The following is a 23303-nucleotide window of genomic DNA, read 5'->3' as shown; positions in this document are numbered from 1 at the left end:
TAAAATAGACAAGTATGAAACAACTTTGATAGATAGAGACTAAAATGGCTTATTGATTTTTTTAAGTCCGAGGAAAATTACCCAAAATGTGTCATTCTTTAACATTTAAAAATATGTTACATAAAAATGAGCAACTATGATAATAAATAAAACTTTAAAAAATCCAGGTTGGTTATTTCATTATGCAAGAAAACACACACATGCGCACGCATACACACATACATATGCGCACACACACACACACAGAGGCAGACATTGAGGAATCACACAAATTAATAATAAAAAAGACAAATCATTGTCATATATACTGAAACAAAATTTAAATGATAAGAAAATCCTTCACATAGCATTTTAATTCTTAAATATAACTTCCAAGTTATTTTCATAAAAACCAGAATCAATTTTGTATTGTTCTTTTGGAATTAGTAGATATATTCACAGCAGGGGAATGGGAAGCCTGAGACCGGGGCAAACTATTTACAAATGCTTCCTTTAAGAAAGTATAAGTTGTGTCGAGTTCAGCTTTCAGTGGCAAGAAATCCCCATTCATGTTTCGGTCAGCATGAGGAGTACTTCTTGAAGAAATGGAGAGATTTGAATGATCCCTTGATCCCTGGAAAGATGTACAAAAGATTAAAAAAAGAAAGAAAGAAAAAGAAGTCAAGTATAGTGACTAAAATATCAAATAAGTTTGTAATATCTCTATTTCAATGTAAATGAGATTAATGTTATAATTATATAAACACCTGTAAATTAAAATAAATTCGATTGAGTACATATGCATCTGTATAATAACTGTTTGTTGCTAGCAACAAAGTTGCTAAAGCACTTCTAACTAAAAGTTTTGTGCAGGCACTGGAATCTGAAAAAGATATATCAAATAATTAACATAATCTTGCAAACAATAACCTTTGTATATATGTGCCAGCAGATCAGCATTAAAGAATGTTGTCTCATTTATTTTCGGGTCTATATAAGTCTGTTTAATCTCAAAGGAAGAAAGGAAGGGAGTAAAGAAAAGAAGGGAAGGAGGGAGAAAGGGAGATTTGAACTCAGGAAGGTGAATCTTCCTATATTCAGGTTTGGTTCTCTCTCCACTCTGCCATCTAGCTGTCCTAACTAAAATTACTTATCCTTGTGTCCACTTTATGATATTATTCTAGGGCATAAATTATAATTTGGAGCAATATTGCTGCTCATTGTCAAAGATTTTGCCTTTGCCTTTAAAACTAAGTCACTATTCTACGTGATTAAAAACTGCAGTTGAACAAATTTTAGTACATGTGATTGCAACACAAAAATATCAATTTGTTGGATATTTTAAAACATTGTCTGAATCAGAAAGCTATTAAAGATCAAACCTGTTTCACGCTATACACCCTTGAAATCCCCGAAAGTTTGATTTATACTTTGAAAAAGCTCCCTATTTAACTCCTAAGACTCAAAAGTAAGCACTGATTTATATTTAGCATGCAGAGAATCAGAACATCAAAAGCTGATCATTATATCTAGGAAACTCAGACATGATAAGAGAAATAGTAACCTATTGTAGGCTGGAGTTATTCCAGCATGACATAAATCAACATGCATAGTGAGACTTCAAGTTAAGAAACAAATTCTGAAATGTAGTTTGCTCTTTTTTTCCCTAGATTTGCTTAATAGTTTTGACCACAACATAGTGTGATATAGACAACTTTAATATATTCTAGAAGCTGCCTTAATATGTTTAAGCATAACACAAAAATATGTTCTGCACATAAAAAAATAAAAGAAAGCCAAAGATGACTTTAAGAAAATATTAGGAATTCCACTGTTGTATACTTCACAGTTTTTGTGGGGGTTTTTTCTAACATACGACTAGAGAAAAATCAATGGCTACATCTAACACCTAGTTCAGCAATTTTCTTTGATGTTGGCTCTTTTGATTTCTTGATACTCTACTGCAAGCTTATAGCTGACAAAAATCATCCCTTTTTATGCTAGGCCTTAAAAAGACAAGTAAAATGGCAGCATATTTGACTGGATAGATGAAGAAGCTATTTAAACCCACCCCCAAGGAAGGAAAAGAACTCTAATGATTATGAAATAAGTTACTTAGCAGATTAATCAATAGCAGTTTGTGGAATCTCAAAAACTCCAACCTGGGAACTCTACTTGCCATCTATCCAGTCATCCCACATGGAACAGGCTTGGATATCTCTAATTATGGATATATCTCACATGTTTAAGGAGTAGGAGTCAGGCGTTTTACTACTTTTATTGGTACTAAAACTACATTTTCATATATTTCTGGTTGACTGTAGAAATCCATGTGAAATCTATATGAAAATTTTATCTACTAAAGCATAAGCTCCTTGAGACCAGTAACAGGCATCATTAATGTTTTATCCCATATTGTAAGCATTTGACAAATATTTGTTAAATGAACTGTATCTGTTATTTCTGCTTGTTCTAAAACTACAAAGAGGGTATTTAGGCATGTTGGGGTAACAGGACTGTATATACCAAGAAAGTTTTCATTTTTTTTATTTTTTCTTTTTCTTTCCCTCTTAATTTTTACATGCAGTATTCAAAAAGCTGCTTCCAACACAAAAGCCTGATTTAACACAGATTGTGTATAAGAATCAGAGTAAGAAGGTATTTTAAAAGTCATATTACCTAAAAACAGAATATTCTTAAAGACCTTAAATGAAAAAGAATTCACTATGATCTGAGTAATTGGTCCAGTCCACTTTTGACACTTCTAATTGTTATTATGTTGTGTGGTTTTTTTGCAGTTAAAATTTGCTTATTGGTGACTTCCATTTCTTATTCCTAATTTTGACTTCTTAGGCCAAGCAGAAAGGGTAGATTTGTCTGTCTGTCTCTTATGTTTCCTTCTTCAAGGAACAACCATTCAAGCACTTGAAATCTATGATCATTTTCTTCCCTGCTTTCTCTTCTCCATTCTAAATATCCTCAAGTATATCATTAAATCCTTCTATAGTCCTCTTACTATTCTGTTTCACATTCCTCCACAAACCTTCCTGTAGTGGACCAGAACTCTGGAAAGGTATACTTGAATCAAGGACAGCAAGGTGCTTATAGTTAAGCACCTACTCAGTGTGATTGATGAGATGATGGTTCTCTAGTTAAGCATATACTTAGTGTGATATGGTGATGTAGACGCTCTATTTAGCACATGCTCAATTGTTGTGGTGATGTAATCATATTGAGGTATTTAAGGGCTGAGAGGACTAGGATCTGGGAGTCTCAAACACAGAAGAGACACAGAAGAGTCTCAGACACAAACACAAAGACGACTCTGGACTCCATCTTTGATCATCCTCATGGGTCTCCTGCCTTCTTTACTCTTCCACTAAGAGCAAGGACTCAGGCTGGTCCCAAGATCCTCCAAAGAGCTAGTCCAAATGGTATATTTTGTCACCCCAGCCTAAGGGCTCTAGAAAGCATAGTATATTTGGCACCCCAATTTGGGAGCTCTAGAAAGCATACTACACCCCTCAACTTCTTAAAATACGATACTTACAACTGGATACAATACTTCAAGATGTGGTCTGACATACAAGATATCAATTCACTTACTTTGGATAATCATACATTTATTAGGAATGTATCACATATATTAAAATCTGCTTGGCTTTTTTTGGTTATCCCACCACAGGACATTTTGTGGTTAACTAAATAAACCCTCAAGTCACAAAATCAGAAATCAAGATCATGATTTTTTTCAGGGGGTCTCTAGGTCAATTTCATATCAGAAAAAAAAAATCTCTAAAATATATGGGAAAAAAGGTCACTCTGCCTTTGTTCAAAAATACCCAGTGATGGGAAATCCACAATTTCTCTCAAAGCAGTCCATTCCATTTAAGACCCTAACACCAAGCCAAGTTCTTCTTACAAATGAACATAAGGAGCTCATATCAGTTGACGTTTAATGAAATACAGAAACATATTTTTCAAGAGTACTTTCTGTACTCTATACAAAATATATAAAAATATTCTATATCAGAATAAACAGCCATATAACCTCAAATAAATATTCTTCCTGTTTGGGTACAATTCATTAGATCTATACATTCCATTGTCTTATTAGACTCTAAAATTTTAATCAATTGCATAAACTAAGCTTTGTAATTTGCATTATTAATCCAGACTTTCATTTACTCTCTTCCCCTTGACAGATCATCCAAAGTCTCTGTTGTGTTTTCTCTTTATCACACTGAACAATGACAGTCTCTTCAACTGATTTTATATGACATGAACTTTCTGGACACTCTCTGTGTTGTCAAATTTTCTTCCTAAAATGTATTCCCCAGAACTAATTCTATACTACAGATGTGATTTGACCAGGTTAAGATATAGAAGAATTATCACGTCCATGTTGCTGGCAATTATGCCTTTCTTGTTATTCTTGACTGCTATATTATCTTGTTGACTTTTACTGAGCTTCCAATCCACCAAAACTCTTAGATATGTTTCAGATATCATTTATTTATAAGCTTCCTTCATCCTGTACTCATAAAGTTTAACCTTAGTGTAATATTTTATATTTCCTTTAAAGTTACCTGTCATCCTTACAGATTGCCACCTATCCATATCTGCTCAACCTGTGCATATTTTGTCCAGAACCTCCCAAAATGTTATTGAAGGTGAAGGTAAATGGGGAAGAAATAACCATTTATATAGCACCTGCTATGTGCCAGGAATCATGCTAAATGCTTTACAATATTCTATCATTTGATCACATCAGGGAATTCCTTCTTGCCACATAACCATACAAGTTTCTTTACCCTCTTCTTCTTCAGAGTTCCTCACTGTAGTCACTCTGTGCCTTTCCATTACCATCTGTGTGATAATTTTACTACTTCTCTTTATGTTCCATGTTTTGTTGTCATAGAGCAACTTCACTTTACTAGGATGGTCCTACTAAGAAGGACCTTTGCTTTCATAAGAAGTTTTGTGTCAGTATCTGCAATGTCCTAAAAGCAATCCAGTCCACTGTCCTCTTTTTGAAATTCAACACAGGGACACACTCAAGTCTCTCTGCACTGTCTGTCCAAGATAGGCATATGTTGGACAAGTTGGATAGAGTGTATATCCAGATATATGTTGAGATCTAGGCAATACACATACTTTTGGGGAGCATACATCTCCAATTTTATATCTCACCTGAAGGTTTGAAGATTCTTTGAAATCAGAAGGTTATTCAACAGGAAACATTCAAGAAATGTCAAATGATTTTGACATGGGTGGAAGAGATGTTGCAAAAGAGATTTTAAGAGGATGTTTTTTATCAAATCAAAGTGGGTTTTTTGGTAACAATCAATGAGGAGAAGATCTTACATTTTTCACATCTGTGAAATAACAATGTGCTCCATTATTCAAAATCATTTGTGAATGCCTATTTGTTCCTTAATCATATCCTTAGCAGTAATGTTTTTGTGTGTAAGATTCGTAATGATGTATAAATGGTAGAGAAGATATAATGTTTAATAGTTAGTAATGTTCTTTTGATTGTCCTGGGTTGGGGGAGCATTAATAAAGTTTCAGGTATGGGTTTTCCCCCTTCCCTTTGTTGTTTTCCCCTACTTCAGATATTGTACATTTTAAGCCCTCAATGCTCTAACAATGATATGACTTCCAGTATGGATATCCTTTAGACACATTTGGTACAATATAACTGCTTTTATCATTTTTAGTACTTTTTCTCCCTTGTCCACAGTCACATTTGGGACTGTGATATTAAGTGCAAGTGTGCTAGTTACTCTATTCTTGATGAGGCAAATATTGTCTTGAGATTTTTTGGGGGTTTTGCATATCTTTTCTTTTTTGCTCTTTGTAGTCCTCCTATATTTATTCTTGAATGTCCTTGGGATAAGTCCTTAGATAATAGGCTTATTCTACTATTATTGCCATATGTGAAGCTGTTCAACATCACTGAACCTCCCAGAGCTTACATTCTATTGTCACAGTCTTTTCTGTTTGTTTGTTTGTGTGTATGTGTTTTTTTTTTTGTTTGTTTTGTTTTGTTTTGTTTTTTGGGGGGTGATGAGGCAATTGGGGTTAAGTGACTTGCCCAGGGTCACATAGTTAGGAAGTGTTAAGTGCCTGAGATCAGATCTGAACTCAGGTCCTCCTGACTACAGGACTGGTATCCTATCCACTGCACCACCTAGTTGCCCCTGTTGTAACAATCTTTGAGAATTCAGAGTCCCAGGGAGGCAGAACCAAGATGGTGGAGAAGGCACAAGCAACTTTCTGAGCCTCTCTCATACCCTCACTATCAATTATTAAATTCAGCCTCAGAAATAACACTTGACTGGTAAAATTCATGAAGATTGGAAGTCAACAATTTACGAGCCGAACATAATCTGGAAGATCATCAGAAAAGGTTTGTCTGAGCAGCAGGAACAGACCAGCTCAAACAGGGATAGAATTAGAGGCTAACATATTGAGCAGATCGGGGGGGAGGGGGGGTCTCCATGGTTGGAAAATTTACAGAGAGGACGCTATCATAGGTTGGTTGCTCAGCTTTGGTTGCAAAGCAGTAGACCAGCAGAGAAATTAAAACCAAAGGCAGAAAGTACTCTAAAAAACACCAAATCCTAACAGGACCTGGCTATACCCACCTAAAATCAAAAGTGACTCAGCACCAACCACAACATAGCTGAGCAGCAGCAATCTGCAGCATGGGGCTCTAGTGGGCAGTCATTAATCTGCATGGCAGAGGGGAGCAGCCCAAGGCAACCTCTAATCTGTACACTGTGGGGCTCGGCCTGGGGCAAAAGAACTTCCACAATGTGACTGTGCTCCCCTGGGCAGAGACACTTCCAGTGACACCAAGGGGCTATTCACTGGGCAAATGCTAATACACACAGCAGCTTTAATGTGGGGCAGTGACACTTTTGTTGTTCAGCCTCTAGCTCCAGAGCAGTCCCACAGCAGGGTTCTTTGCTGGGCACTTCCACAGCTCAGCCGAGATACAGATCTGAGTCACTTCCAGTGTGGAACTTTTTCAGAGAACTCCCGCACCTCACCATTCTTTGCAGCCTGTTGGCAGGACAGCTACTGTCCATATTCCTATCATTGCTTTGCAGAGAAAGCTGGTAACCTCCTTGACTTGAAGGCAAACCCTACAGGCTTTTTAAAAAAATGAGTAAAAAATCAAAGGACTATCAATAGCTTCTATACAGAAAGAGAGAAGGTTTTCAACCCTAAGGAGACTAATAGCAAACAGTCTCCAGACAAAACTGCAAAGGGGGGTATAACTTGGTCCCCATCACATAAGGCTCTCCTAGAAGAGACTATAAAAAGTCTTAAAAGAGAACTGGAAGAAAAATGGGGAAAGGAAAGAGAAGTTATGCAAGAGAGTAACAAGTTTCAGAAATGTGAATCCAAAAAGGTAAAGAACTCCCAGGAAGTGCAGGGAAACAGAATTTGTGAATTGGAAAAGATAAAAAAACTCTCAGAAAAATAGGATTTGTGAATTGGAAAAAAAGAAAATAACTCAGTAAAAAAAAAAAAAATTAGTGAAATGGAAAAAAAATTGATAGAGCAAAACAACTCATTTAAAAACTCAATTGGACATATACAAAAAGAAGTTTAAAAAGCTAATGAAGAAAATAACTCATTAAAAATCAGAACTGAACAAATAGAATTGAATGATTCATTAAGACATCAAGAATCAGTCAGGCAAAACCAAAAAAAGTGAAAAATTATAAAAAAAAATACGTTAAATATGTACTTGGAAAAACAACAGACCTGGAAAGTAGATCTAGGAGAGATAATCTGAGTATTACTGGATTTCCTGAAAATTATGATGAAAAAAAGAGCCTAGATACTATTTTGCAGGAAATCATCAAAGAGAACTGCCCAGATGTAATAGACTCAGAAGATAAAATAGGCATTGAAAGAATTCATTGAACACTTTCTGAAAAAGACCTTAAAATAAAAACTCCAAGGAATATTGTGGCTAAATTTCAGAACTATCAGATTAAGGAGAAAATATTTTATAAATAGCCAGAAAAAAAAAATTCAAATACCGATGAGCCAAAATAAGGATCACTCAAGATCTGGCTGCTTCTACATTAAAGGATCGAAGGTCCTGGAATCTGATATTCCAAAAGGCAAAAGAACTTGGAATGCAGCCAAGAATAAACTACCCAGCTAAGCTGAGCATTTTCTTTCCATGGAAGAAGATGGACATTTAATGAAATAGATGAATTTCATTTGTTTCTAAGGAAAAAAGCAGATCTCCAACCACAGGACTCAAGAGAAGTAGAAAAAGGGGGGGGGGGGGGGAGGGAGTGGAGCCAAGATGTTGGAGAAGATATATGTGAATTTCTAAGCTCCCTTCTACCCTTAATACCAATTAGTTAAATCAGCCTCAAAAATAACACTGGACTGATAAAAACCACAAGAATTAGAAGCACAACTTACCAGCTGAAGAGAATCTTGAATTTCGACAGAAAAGGTCAGTTCCGAGGGGAGGAAAAAAAAAAAAAGACCAGCACAGACAAGGTGGACTAGGGGCTAGCACATTGTGCCAGACAGGTTGGGAAGAACTCTGGGATCAGAGAAGCTACTGAGATAGAGAAATCGGGCATAGGCTGATAGCTCTACTCTGCTTGTAAAACAACAGATCAGAAGAGAAATCAAAGCCATTTTTAAAATAAAAAAACAAAAAAACTCAGAAAATAGAACTACCCCAAACTGGAAGTGACCTAATATCAATCCCAGCATAGCTGTGCAGCGTCCGGGGGTTTCACTGTTCAGCCTCTAGCTTCAGGGAAGTTGCTAGGCAACACAGTGGGGGTCCCTCATTGGGCACTCCTTGCAATGCAGCCGTGCTAATCACCTTTGAGGCATTTGAGGGGGGAGGGAGGGGAACTCTTTCCCAGAGCTCTCTCTTAGCCCAGGTGCAGGATTGATGCACCTTATCCCCATTCTGGGAGGAAGCTGGTAAATTTCCTACCCAAGAGCAGACCCCACAGAGTTTTAATAATGAGTAAGAAATTGAAGAGAATGATTGACACCTTCTATACAGAGAAAGAGGCGGGTATCCAACCTCGAGAAGGCTAACAGCAGACAGTCTCCAGATAAATGATACCTGCCATCATATAACTCTCTCCTAGAAGGAAGAGACTATTAAAAAATTAAGAGAGTGAGAAGAAAAATGGGGAAAGGAAAGAGAAGCTATGCTAGAGAGTAACAACGTCCTGAAATTTGAGTTGGAAAAAAATAAAGAATTCACAGGAAGTGCAGGGAAACAAAATTTGTGAATTAGAAAAGTTTAAAAAATCACAGGAAAGTAGGATTTCTGAATTGGAAAAGATAAAAAATTCCCAAGAAAGTAGGATTTGTGAATTAGACAAAGAAAATAACTCACTAAAAAAAAAAATTAGTGAAATGGAAAAAAAATTCCACAGAACAAATTAATTCATTTAAAAACTCAATTGGACATATACAAAAAGAACTAAAAAATATGAATGAAGAAAATAACTCATTAAAAATCAGGACTGAACAAATAGAAATGAATGATTCATTTAGAAACGAGGAATCAGTCAAACAAAACAACAACAAAAAAAGAAAAGCTGGAGAATAATGTCACATATTTACTGGGAAAATCTATAGACCTGGAAAATAGATCTAGGAGAAATAATCTGAGGATCATTGGACTTCCCAAAAATTATGATGAAAAAAAGAGCCTAGATTCTATTTTACAGGAAATCATTAGAGAGGACTGTCCAGAGATAATAGAAACAAAAGGGAAAATAGGCGTTGGAAGAATTCATCAAACATTTTCTAAAAAAGACCCCCCCAAAAAAACAAAAAAACTCTACGGAACATTGTGGCTAAGCTGCAGAACTACCAGACTAAGGAAAAAACAATTCAAATATCAAGGTGACACAATAAGGGTCACTTAAAATCTGGCTGCCTCCACATTAAAGGACTAAAGAGCCTGGAATCTGATATTTGGAAAGGCAAAACAAATTGGAATGCAACCAAGAATAAACTACCCAGCTAAGTTTAGCATTTTCTTCCATGGAAGAAGATGGAAATTTAATGAAACAGAGGAAGTCCATTTGTTTCTAAGAAAAAAAACCAGACTTAAACAAAAAATTTGATCTACATCCACAAGACTCAAGAGAAGCAGAAAAAGGTAAAAAGAACTCTTGAGAACTGTATTTCTGTTGTGGATGTACAGAAAGACCACGTGTATAATTTGATTTTACTGACATAACATAAAAAGGGAAGTAGTAAGGGAAAGGGAATAGAATGAGAAAACGGAAAAGGATAGATAAAAAAAAAAGGGAAACTACATCCCAGGAAGAAAATTTACCACATTTGAGGGAATTTAGAGAGGGGGAGGAACATTGTGTGAATCTTACTCTCATCAGAGTAGGCTCAAAGAGTAAATAATTGACATATTTGTTTTTCAGAGAATTCTCTCTCACCTCACTAAAAGGGGGAGAGGAAAAGGGAAAAGGAAAAGAGGAATAAGGGAAGAGGAAGGGACTTAAAAGGAGGGGGGAGGGATACAAAAAAGGGAGGGCTGCGCATCACAAGTGGAGTCCATAAATTTGATACTGAGGAAGGGTTCAGTGGGGACAATGGGAAAAAAGCATAATCAGGGGATAATAAGATAGCAGGAAATACAGAATTAGTCATTTTAACTGTAAATGTGAATGGGATGAACTTTCCCATTAAGCAGAGGCGGATAGCAGACTGAATCAAAAGTCAGAACCCTACAGGAAACACATTTAAATCAAGGAGACACATACAGAGTAAAGGTAAAAGGCTGGAGCAGAATCTATTATGCTTCAGGTGAAGTCAAAAAAGCAGGGGTAGCCATCCTTATCTCAGATCAAGAAAAAGCAAAAACTGATCTAATTAAAAGAGATAAGGAAGGAAACTATATCTTGCTAAAGGGTATCATAGACAATGAAGCAATATCAATACTGCACATATATGCATCAAGTGGTATAGCATCTAACTTCCTAAAGGAGAAGTTAAGAGAGTTGCAAGAAAAAATAGACAGCAAAACTATAATAGTGGGAGATCTCAACCTTGTACTCTCAGAATTAGATAAATAAAACCACAAAACAAATAAGAAAGAAATTAAAGAGGTAAATAGAATATTAGAAAAATTAAGTATGATAGATCTTTGGAGAAAACTAAATGATGACAGAAAGGAATATACTTTCTTCTCAGCAGTTCATGGAACTTATATGAAAATCGACCATATATTAGGACATAAAGACCTCAAAATTAAATACAGGAAGGCAGAAATAGTAAATGCTTTCTTTTCAGATCACAATATAATGAAAACTACATTCAACAAAAAGTTAGGGGTAAATAGACCAAAAAGTAATTGTAAACTAAATAATCTTAAAGGATTGGGTGAAACAGCAAATTATAGACACAATTAATAATTTCACTCAAGATAATGACGATGAGGCGTCATACCAAAATTTCTAGGATGCAGCTAAAATGGTAATAAGGGGAAATTTTATATCTTTAGAGGCTTACTTGAATAAAATAGAGAAAGCCCAATAAATTGGGCTTGCAACTTAAAAAGGTAGAAAAAGATCAAATTAAAAACCCCCAATCAAATACTAAACTTGAAATTCTAAAATTAAAAGGAGAAATAATTGAAAGTAAAAAAACTATTGAACTAATAAATAAAACTAAGAGTTGGTTTTATGAAAAAAAAACAAAACAATGAAATAGATAAACCTTTGGTAAGTCTGATTAGAAAAAGGAAAGAGGAAAATCAAATTGTTAGTCTTAAAAATGAAAAGGGAGAACTTTCCATCAACGAAGAGGAAATTAGAGCAATAATAAGGAATTACTTCGCCCAACTTTATGCCAACAAATTTAATAACCTAAGTGAATTGGATGACTACTTCCAAAAATATAGACTTCCCAGATTAACAAAGGAGGAAGTATATTGCTTAAATAGTCCCATTTCAGAAAAAGAACTAGAACAAGTTTTTAATCAGCTCCCTAAGAAAAAATCCCCAGGACGAGATGGATTTACATGTGAATTCTACCAAACATTTAAAGAACAATTAGCCCCAATGCTATATAAACTATTTGAAAAAATAGGGAATGAAGGCGGCCTACCAAATATCTTTTATGACACAGACATGGTACTAAATCAGGTAGGTTGAAAACAGAGAAAGAAAATTATAGACCAATCTCCCTAATGAATATTGATGCTAAAATCTTAAGATATTAGCAAAAAGACTATAGAATATCATCCCCAGGATAATACACCATGATCAAGTAGGATTTATACCAGGAATGCAGTATAATTAGTATAAATGACCATATAATAACCAAATTAACAAAAACCATATGATCATCTCAATAGATGCAGAAAAGCATTTGATAAAATCCAACATCCATTCCTATTAAAAGCACTTGAGAGTATAGGGATAAATGGACTTTTCCTTAAAATAATCAGTAGCATCTATTTAAAACAATCAGTAAGCATCATATGTAATGGGGATACACTGGAACCATTCCTAATAAGATCAGAAGTGAAACAAGGTTGCCTACTATCACCATTACTATTTAATATTGTATTAGAAATGCTAGCTTTGGCACTAAGTGTTGAGAAAGAGATTAAAGGAATTAGAGTAAATAATGAGGAAACCAAATTATCACTCTTTGCTGATAATATGGTGGTATACTTAGAGAACCCCAGAGGTTCTACTAGAAAGCTATTAGAAATAATCCACACCTTTAGCAAAGTTGTAGAATACAAAATAAACCCACATAAGTCATCAGCATTCTTATATATCACTAACAAAATCCAACACTTAGAGTTACAAAGAGAAATTCCATTTAAAGTAACTACTGATAGTATAAAATATTTAGGAATCTATCTGCCGAGGGAAAATCAGGAACTATAGGAGCAAAACTACAAAACACTTTCCACACAAATAAAGTCAGATCTGACCAAATGGAAAAATATTAAATGCTCTTGGATAGGGCGAGCAAATATAATAAAGATGGCAATACTACCTAAACTAATCTATTTATTTAGTGCTATACCAATCAGACTTCCAAAAAACTATTTTAATGACCTAGAAAAAAATCACAACAAAGTTCATATGGAAAAAGAAAATGTCAAGAACTTCAAGGGAATTAATGAAAAAAAAAAATCAAATGAAGGTGACCTAGCTGTACCAGATCTAAAATTATATTATAAAGCAGCAGTTACCAAAACCATTTGATATTGGCTAAGAAATGGATTAGATGATCAATAGAATATATTAGGTTCAAAGGACAAAATAGTCAAGAACTTTAATAATCTAGTGTTTGACAAACCCAAAGAACCCAGCTTTTGGCATAAGAACTCACTGTTTGACAAAAATTGCTGGGGAAATTGGAAATCAGTATGGCAGAAACTAGGCATTGACCCACACTTAACACTGTACACCAAGATAAGGTCAAAATGGGTTCATGACCTAGGCATAAAGAATGAGATTAAAAATAAATTAGAAGAATATAGGATAGTTTACCTCTCAGACCTGTGGAAGAGGAAGGAATTTGTGACCAAAGAAGAATCATTATTGATCACAAAATAGAAAATTTTGATTATATCAAATTGAAAAGTTTTTGTACAAACAAAACTAATGCAGACAAGATTAGAAGGGAAGCAATAAACTGGGAAAACATTTTTACCATCAAAAGTTCTGAAAAAGGCCTCATTTCCAAAATATATAGAGAATTGACAATAATTTATAAGAAATCAAGCCATACTCCAATTCATTAATGGTCAAAGGATATGAACAGACAAATCTCAGACAAAGAAATTGAAACTATGCTATGAAAAGAGCTCCAAGTAATTATTAATCAGAGAAATGCAAATTAAGACAACTCTGAGATTCTACTACATGCCTGTCAGATTGGCTAGAATGACAGGGAAAGATAATGCGGAATGTTGAAGGGGATGTGGGAAAACTGGGACACTGGTACATTGTTGGTGGAATTGTGAATACATCCAATCATTCTGGAGAGCAATTTGGAATTATGCTCAAAAAGTTATCAAACTGTGCATACCCTTTGATCCAGCAGTGTTACTATTGGGCTTATATCCCCAAGAGATCTTAAAGAAGGGAAAGGGATCTGTATGTGCAAGAATGTTTGTGGCAGCCCTCTTTGTAGTAGCCAGAAACTGGAAACTGAGTGGATGCTCATCAATTGGAGAATGGCTGAATAAATTGTGGTATATGAATGTTATAGAATATTATTATTCTGTAAGAAATGACCAGTAGGAGGATTTCAGAAAGGCCTGGAGAAACTTACATGACCTGATGCTGAGTGAAATGAGCAGGATCAGGAGATCATTATATACTTCAGCAACAATACTATATGATGATCAATTCTGATGGGCGTGGCCCTCTTCAACAATGAGATGAGCCAAATCAGTTCCAATAGTGCAGTAATGAATAGAACCAGCAAAAGAACTCTGGAAAATGAGTTGTGAACCACTACATAGAATCCCCAATCCTTCTATTTTTATCTGCCTGCATTTTTATTTCCTTAATAATTTAATTGTACATTATTTCAAAGTCTGATTCTCCTTGTGCAGCAAAATAACTGTATGGACATGTATACATATATTATATTTAACATATACTTTAACATATTTAACATGTATTGGTCTACCTGCCATCTGGGGTGGAGTGGGGGGAGGACAGAAAAAGTTGGAACAAAAGATTTTGCAAATAAAAAGCTATAATAACAAAAAATAACAATAAAAAAAGAGAGAATCCAGAGTCCATCATACCTTGAAAGGTACCAGAGTAGGATTTTACACATGCCACTAAATATCAGTTTATTAACTTTGGTGCAACATTCTGATTGGTCACAATTTTCTGAATCCCAACTAAGTTATCTAGAGTGCTACCTAACTCCCTAACACAGTGACATCAAATTTTATAAGTATTCCATCCAAGGCTTAGCTCATTTAATTGATAAAAAATAAAAACTTGGTATCATGCAAATCTTTATGGAAGTATTTGTATTTCAGTCTTCAAACTGTAATGGTTTTATTTGCATCGATATAGTCCAACAGCACAGAGTCAAGTACAGATCATGAGGGATCCAAATGGATACTGTATTCTAAGGCAACTTTGAACCACTAATGACTACATTTTGCATCTGGTTATTCAAATAACTCAGAATCCATCTATTTATACTACTGTCTAATCCACAGTTCTCTATATTTTCTACATGAATAGCATTAGAGGTTTTACTAAATGCTTTTGCTAAAAGTCCTTTACACATGAATTATCGTACAGTTGCTTCCATTACACTATAATTTTCAGATTAGTTTATAAAGCCAGTACAGCACTATAAATTTATCATTATTAGCTTATATCATATTAGATTTTGTTTTTCTCTTCAGTCTAAAAACACTGGAGAAGGGCCCTAATTTTTTTAGAAGAATTGCTAAGCAATCTGATGAAAAACAGTATTAAATCAGCATCTTATGCCACAATACACAATAAATTCCAAATGCACAAGTGACTAAATATAAAAAAATCACAGCATAAAGAAAGTAGGAAAGATAGAATTTATATCTGTTGAAAATAAAAGTAATGGAAAATATGTTATCAGAAACAGATTAGATCATAAAAGACAAAATAAATAATTTCCATTACACAAATTTTTAAAGGTTTCACAATTCAATTGAACTTGACAAGCGTATATTAAGTGTTTAATATGTGCCAGGTACTGTATGAGGGTCTAGAGATGCAAAACAAAAACATAATAAAAATAATCCCTAAGGCACAAGAAGCTTATATTCTACTGGAGAAAAGCACTGTAAGGGTCCTTTAAATGGGCAGCCACAGCACAACAGGAGATTGAGTGGCCCAGAAGTAATTTCTGTGGATATAGGACTGCCCTGTGGGTGGGATTCTGGCCATATTGAGATATCTTCATAATGGGTGACGGTTCTCTCGCTGGTTGGCTGTGACCTCACAGGCCCTTTATAAGCCCACTGCAGACAGCAGTCGCTCTCTTTAACCTGGCTCCCTAGCCTGGGGTAGCTGAGCCAAGCTGATGAATAGCCAGAGAGGTAAGGAGTTTGGTAGAGAACACGTGGGTCTTTAGACCAGGTGTTCACTAAGGAGTTAACAAGTCAGGGCATCAAGTCAGGGCATTATGTGAGTAGGTATAATAAAGGCTTTTAAGATTACATGTAGCTGTTCTTGAGTGCGCTACCGGTTATTAAACTACTATTCAAGAAATTGTGGCCAGAGACCTTTGAAGGCCTCAGAGGAGGCGAGCCGGGTAGAGTTCCCACTGCAAAGGTCAGTGGTCAAAGGTACTCTGTTGGGCCTAGGACAGACTGGTAATAGTAACTGCCAGGAGGGCATGTTACAAATGGCACCTGAATGCGGACGCATCAGAAATTATCAGGTTTTGAAAATTAATATTTAATATTCGGAATTAAGATTCTGAAAGATCCGGTAGAAACGCCACTTAGGAGGGAAGGCAGGCAATATGGATCCAGGTAACTCTGGGATCAGGCTCAAGGATACAGCTGAACATAATGCTTATATAAATAGGGTAAAGAGCCAGATGGAAGATCTTTTAACAAAGATCACTGCTGAAGAACAGCAGGAAGCTTGTAATCAAGGTCCAAGAAGGCTACCCCCACACCCATTAAATATAGCTCGGACAGGGAGCAACCTAGAGCTAATGTTTGTATGACAGTATAGAGTATAAAATGCAACAACTAGAAGTTGAGTTGAAAATAAGACGACAAACAATTAAAAAAGAGTTGCTGGAATTGCAGGTTAAATTACAGATTGAGATAGAGAAAGAAGAAAAAGCTAGGTTATTACAGTTAGAACAGGAAGAGTTCAAACCAGTGGCTGAAGCTAAGGAGGGAAATAAACAAACCACATGGACTTCAGTTGGAGAAATTCTTCTTAGCGTTTTGTTAGTTTACCTTGTGTATTATTGTCTTAAGGAATCTATTAATTACTCTTCCATTGAAAAGAGATTTAGTTCTTTCTATGTGCAAAGCTCAGGTTGGATTTTAAATCAGCCTTTTGGGAATTTTCCAATTCCAGACCCTCTTCCCTCAGCCCCACCTTCGTGAGCCTAGGGAGAAGGAGGAGGAGGATTAAGGAAGGGTGATAATATCATCAGCACTGCCCATTAATCCATTTAACACTCCGGTGTCTTCATTTCAAAAGACAGGAGTAGGCTTTATGGCCAAAGGCAAAAAGGAATTGTGGTGTATTGACTATAATATTCAGAAAATTTTTAAAAATACAGTTCGGTTAATTTCTAAGAAACCTTACAAGAATAAGACCTTGCAGTTAGAGAGAGTGGAGTTTTATACTTGTAAAATTGCTAGGATCGTCTTTGGAGAGTTGGAACTCCTCTTTTCTTACCTCATGGATTTTCCACTTCCACAGGTGGGCTTGATTTCCCAACCCCCTACGAGTATTTTTAGAATGGTTTGGAAAATTGCTGTTTTAATCACTAGAATAAATAGACAATGTGTGATCTTTGACCCAGGAGGAGAAGTAACATCAGATGTGTTGATTCACACTCCTGAAGTACAATTCGGTATCAGAAATTAAAATTTTGATTTTAGGCAAAAGAATTCAGCGATATCTGGGACTGAAGCTTTCATAGCTGAGTATCCTTTTCTCATCTGTATGAGTGGCAGGCCACTGAAAAGGTATCAGCTCTTTTAAGAACTTTGAGAGTAAGTGAGAAAGCGCTCAGATAAATATTATACCCTACATGTCCATTTTCAGAGTAGACCTTCAAATCATATCTTTTATAATCAGGCTGCTAGAATCTTATATTTGCAAATTGTGATAACTAAAGAAGAAGCTAGGAGCATGGCAAAAAGCTACATAGCTTATCTTTCTTTTTACTCTCCTATGCTCCCTTTAGGACAAAACCCTTATGGTTTCAAATTTAATGTTTTAAGACCAATGGACATTATAGCTTCATTCCAATCTGGAGAAGCAGCTAGGCATGTAATCAACCATTTTTCCATTGTAGAAATGTCATATGCATTTAAGACAGTTTATGGATTGGCTTACAAATATTTTGCCTTTAGGTGTTTTTGCATTGAATTTGGCTTTGCCCATTCCATTGGCATTTCTTATAATCCTACTAGTAAAGTCATTACTGCACAGACTACATCCCCACGATCTTCTCTTCTAAACAAGAGAAGGGAATTTTGGGATATGCACAAGATGTGGCAATACATATATGTATGTGATTGCTTGCAATTTTTAAATTTCGATTTTATATTTTTAAACACTTTTGATTTTATATTTTTAAAGTATTTTGATTTTACATTACTAAGTTATTTTGATTTTATATTTTTAAGTTATTTTGGTTTTACATTTTTAATATATTTTGGTTTTACACTTTTAAATTATTTTGGTTTTACATTTTTAAATTCTTTGCATTTTACCTTAGCAATGCACTTCAGGCATACACAGAAAGTACAGCTAAGTGACAGACTGACTTTTGTCTGACTTTTGTTCATCTTTTTGACAAGAACTTTCTTTCCACAGTGATGTGGAAAGCCCTCGATGGCATTTGGAAAGACCCAAGTTGGGGCAGGGTTTGGAGCCCCGGGTACATTCCTTTCATTCTAGATGCAGATCCAGCAGCAGAGTTCATCCCCACCAGAGACATTTATGAATTGGGGATCCAAGAGAAGGACCAGACAACAGCCCAGAGGGACCAGCCAGATGTCAGCAGCCCTTCAGACGCTGATGGCAGCAATGTCCCTCCTGACTGTGACACCAGAGACAACTGACAGCTCCAGTGTTGCAGCTGAAATGGACTGTTTTGGGTGATATGCTATATAAAGACTGTAAATGGACAATGGGCCTACTTGCTCCTCCTGTGGCTACTTGCCATATGGTGGCGTGGGGAGAGGCTTTGCCCTATGCTTTCTATTGAAGGACTGTGCTTTTAAATTAGTGGGTGAAAAACCAACACATACACCTGCCATTGTTATTGAGACAATGTTACTGGACATGACTTTGCTTATGTGCACCTGTGAAATTAGAATTGCTCTAGGATTGTGAAAAGTGCAATAGTTAGAATTGTGAGGAACTAGAATTGGTCTAGAATTGTGATAAACGTAACTAGAATTGTGACAACCTACCTCACTGATATTTAATTGTTAACTAGAATTGTGATGTCAACCTTGTGGACTTCCCACCTCTGTGTTGACATCCTACCTCATTGGCATCCAACCTCTTTGGCTTATTATCTCCTTGAGTATGACTTTAATGAATGGGTTGAACACTTGGGCCACTGTTGAGTCTAGTTCTCATTGTCATACTCTTTTTATTGATCTGCTACTTTGTACCTCCTTGGGCATAACACTCTGTCATCTCATGGATCAAGTGAACTATAGCTGGTGCTAAAAGTTTAGCTTGATGAGATGTGTGGTTCCCACAAAACAAGAGAAGGGAATTGTAAGGATGCTGTTCCTGCAAAACAAGAGAAGGGAATTGTAAGGGCCCTTTAAATGGGCAGTGCCACAGCACAACAGGAGATTGAGTGGCCCAGAAGTAATTTCTGTGGATATAGGACTGCCCTGTGGGTGAGATCCTGGCCATATTGAGATAGCTTCATAATGGGTGACGGTTCTCTCGCTGGTTGGCTGATGCGTGTGACCTCACAGGCCCTTTATAAGCCCACTGCAGACAGCAGTCGCTCTCTTTAACCTGGCTCCCTGAGCCAAGCTGATGGACAGCCGAGAGAGGTAAGGAGTTTGGTAGTGAATACATGGATCTTCAGACCAGGTGTTCACTAAGGAGTTAACAAGTCAGGGCATTATGTGAGTAGGTATAATAAAGGCTTTTAAGATTACACGTGGCTGTTCTTGAGTGCGCTACCAGTTATTAAACTACTATTCAAGAAATTGTGGCCAGAGACCTTTGAAGGCCTCAGAGGAGGTGAGCCGGGTAGAGTTGACACTGCAAAGGTCAGTGGTCAAAGGTACTCTGCTGGGCCTAGGACAGACTGGTAATTGTAACTGCCACGAGGGCATGTTACAAAGCACATTGGCCAAGGAATCCATACAATTAGAAGGTGGAATCAACAGATAAGGAGATGGAATCAGTTTAGCCAGTGAAATCCTGTTCTTTTGAGAAGAAGGCTCAGAAGATTTACAAAAAAAAAAAAAATAATAAAAATAAAAAAAATAAAAATAAAAAAAACCAAAAAAAACCAACAACAACAAATAAACAAACAAAAAAGCTATACCCTTTATGTCCAATTCCAATGCTGTTGGAAAGCTGAAAATTATCAGAGGTGATATAATGGCCATTTTGAATATAGCTACACTGGTCCTTGGAAGATTTACCCTGAACTATACTCAGTGCTTTCAGTTTTACACCTGCATGAAATTTTTTTTCATGAGAAGGGACTTTGCAAACCTGGAGTCACTTCCAAAACACAAAGACACATCAGAGTAGGATTGATTTAAAACAGTCCTACCACTTTTACCAATATGTGGACATTTAAAAGATACTATTCACCGACTGGCAGAAACACTCTTTTAAACCATTAAAATCCATATTTATTTAAGGCACTTTCAAAATGAGAGAAAATCTAAAGAGATCACTTATATCTGAATTTATACAATTTTAAAAAAAAGAAATTATTTATTTGAAATAAAGATTGAGAGTCATGTAAATCTTTATGGAAGTATTTGCATTTACTCTGCAAGCTGTAAGTGGTTCTATTTGAACTGTTATAGTCCATCAGCTAAATATATATTCAGGATACAGTAAAAAAAAATACACTTAAAAATTCATGAAATATAATCATTGGAAATATCCAATGGTCATAAACATTTTCAGAGTTGAATGTCTAAATTCTCTAAGATTTTTTCTAAGCAAATATAAAGAAAACATTAGTCCTATATATAATAATCACTCAATAAGCCATACATAAATTAAAACCACTTTTGTAGAAAGAAATATCCAAAACAATAACACTAAGATGTGTCTTAATATTGCACATATTAAATCCTCCAGAGTTTATCATATTTATAAAAGGAAGATTATTTATTGTTCCCAAATAACATTCTATAAAAAACAATGTTACAGACTGTAGTGGAAAAAAAACTAGATCAAGGAAGCCAAAACCAAGAAAGAATGACCATTCAAATTGAAAAGTAAAGTTTTACATGGATAATTCAAAAAGTCACAGATAGCTAATATAAAGAAGTCACAATTTAAATATATTTACAACATGAAAGGTCTTTTCATGAAAACATTTTGTCACAAGATATCATTAATGGCTGACATTAATAATAAATGTCAGCTGCTTAATTAGTAGATCCAAACAAAAGGAGGCAAATGTGACCTCACAGGAATCATTGAGAATTGGTGACACAGGACTGGTGGACAGAAATATAGATGTGGAAGATTTTTTCACCATTCAAAAGGAAAATGATTCAAAAAAGTAGAATAAATTAAGAATTATATCAGAAAATGATATTAAGAAACTATACATACATGAGGAAGTCCATAAATCTAAAGAGAAAAGGCTGAAGAAGATGATTTAGGTGAAGAAAAATTAAAGAGATAGAAGCAATATTGTCATGAGAAAATAATACTGGAGAGAAAGGGAAAAAATAAGTAGTTTTGGAAAAAGATCACCAGCTGATCGGTCCAGTGGCATTATATAGAAATGAGAAGGATTATCACTTATCTAGATATTTTTGGAGCTTTCTCTACCTTAAAGAAAATCAGTTAATAAATTCTTGTCTTGTCTTAATGATGATTTTATCTTTCAAAAGATGGAAGAACCAGTGAGGATAACTCTTCTGAATGTGTAGAAGCTGCTGTTTCAGTGGCAATGGAAACCTTGAGGATTAGAGATCATTTCATGTTAGAACTGAAGGTAAAAACAAAGAAGAAAGCTGGGCATAATCAGACATGCAATTTGGATGTGAGAAGAGTGTTTAACAAGAATGTAATTGAAAACTTTAAAAAGGTTCGGTTATCTAGATTCATATGATCTCAAATTTGACTTAGAAAATCAGCTCAAGAATATTGGAAATTTCTTATAAATGGGAAAGTTTAGGAAATGAAATTTTAAAGAAACAAACAAAAAATTGTAATGTGAAACAAAAAGCAGAGTATCTAAGGAGATTGATATGAGGATATGGAAAATTCATCGACCAATTTAGATTTATTAGATTTATTAGATTTTTTTTATTAATTTATTAGATTTTTTTTAAATCATAAAGAGTAGATAGAAACAAAGATGAACACAAAAGTGTAACATGGAACTGTAAGAAAAGCACTAACACTAAGTCAGCTGGGGTTAATGATAAATGGTAAGGATAAGAAAAGTGGTCTTGTAAAAGAAAGGTTAAAAATGAGGATTATCAAAGAAATGCTTCAATTGAGGTGAATAAAATGTTAATGTTTAAAAAAAGAAAACTCATCTTGTTTTTATTTTTGTCTGTTTACCAAGAATGATAACTGGAATAAGAAGAGGAGAACAAAAAGAGTTGTTGAAAGGGAAAACTCAATATTAAAAAAAAAAAAAAAAAAAAAAAAAAAGATGTTAAGAGAATACCTTTCAGTGCTCATGAGTTCAATTCACTTTACTGAATGAAATTTTGAACCACTGAGTTCTAAAATCTTCTTAAAAATTGTGGAGAATGAGAAAGCCAATAAAGGCCTGGATAAAGACAAATGTCAAAATTTTCAAAAAAAAAAAAAAAGCACAAAATTTGTAACCCTCAGGTCAATGGGTATTTTTGCTCATTCTAGAACATAAAGTTGAAGAAATAAGCTTTTGGGTATCTAGAAAAGGAAATGATAATCATTTAGAGCCAGCATGGCTTCATCAAAAACAGAAAATGTCAGAGGAATCATCACTTTTCCTTTTTTCATTGGCTTAGTAGACTGGTTATAATACACTCATATCTCAGCAACACATTTTATAAAGTTTCTTTTCTCATGGACAAGACAAATAATAGGCAGTTAGATTCTGAAGTAATTAAGCAATAAAATTAAAATTCATTCATAGTAAAATTTCATATTAGAAGATGGTCTTTCCTAGCATGTCCCAAGACTCTGTCCTTGGCACTATAATGTTTTAACATTTTTTATCACTGACTTGGATATGTCTGTCAAATGTATTTCTGACATGATGCTAGAAGTAATTGCAAACAGACTGAGAAACAGAATTAAGAGCTGAAATTATTTTGATGAACTAAAAAAATTAAGGTGAGATTTAAGAGAAATAAA

At 35.1% G+C, this 23303-nt stretch overlaps 1 protein-coding gene across 6 annotated transcripts in view; it reads right to left on the bottom strand.

Annotated features, from left to right (window-relative positions):
* Positions 1–301: 301 nt before the first annotated feature.
* CCDC171 (coiled-coil domain containing 171) overlaps positions 302–23303 on the bottom strand; it is a 507402-nt gene continuing 484400 nt past the window's right edge. For all 6 annotated transcript variants that reach the window (XM_074282935.1, XM_074282936.1, XM_074282937.1 and 3 more), the window contains one exon: positions 302–613. In XM_074282935.1, coding sequence (XP_074139036.1) covers positions 398–613 — 216 coding nt within the window. In that variant the 3' untranslated portion in view covers positions 302–397. The remainder of the gene's footprint in view (positions 614–23303) is intronic.

The sequence above is a fragment of the Sminthopsis crassicaudata genome, chromosome 1, assembly GCF_048593235.1.
Source record: "Sminthopsis crassicaudata isolate SCR6 chromosome 1, ASM4859323v1, whole genome shotgun sequence".
Classification (NCBI taxonomy): Eukaryota; Metazoa; Chordata; class Mammalia; order Dasyuromorphia; family Dasyuridae; genus Sminthopsis; species Sminthopsis crassicaudata.
Note: the sequence above shows the minus strand (reverse complement) of the source record. Positions and strands in the feature narration are given on the sequence as shown.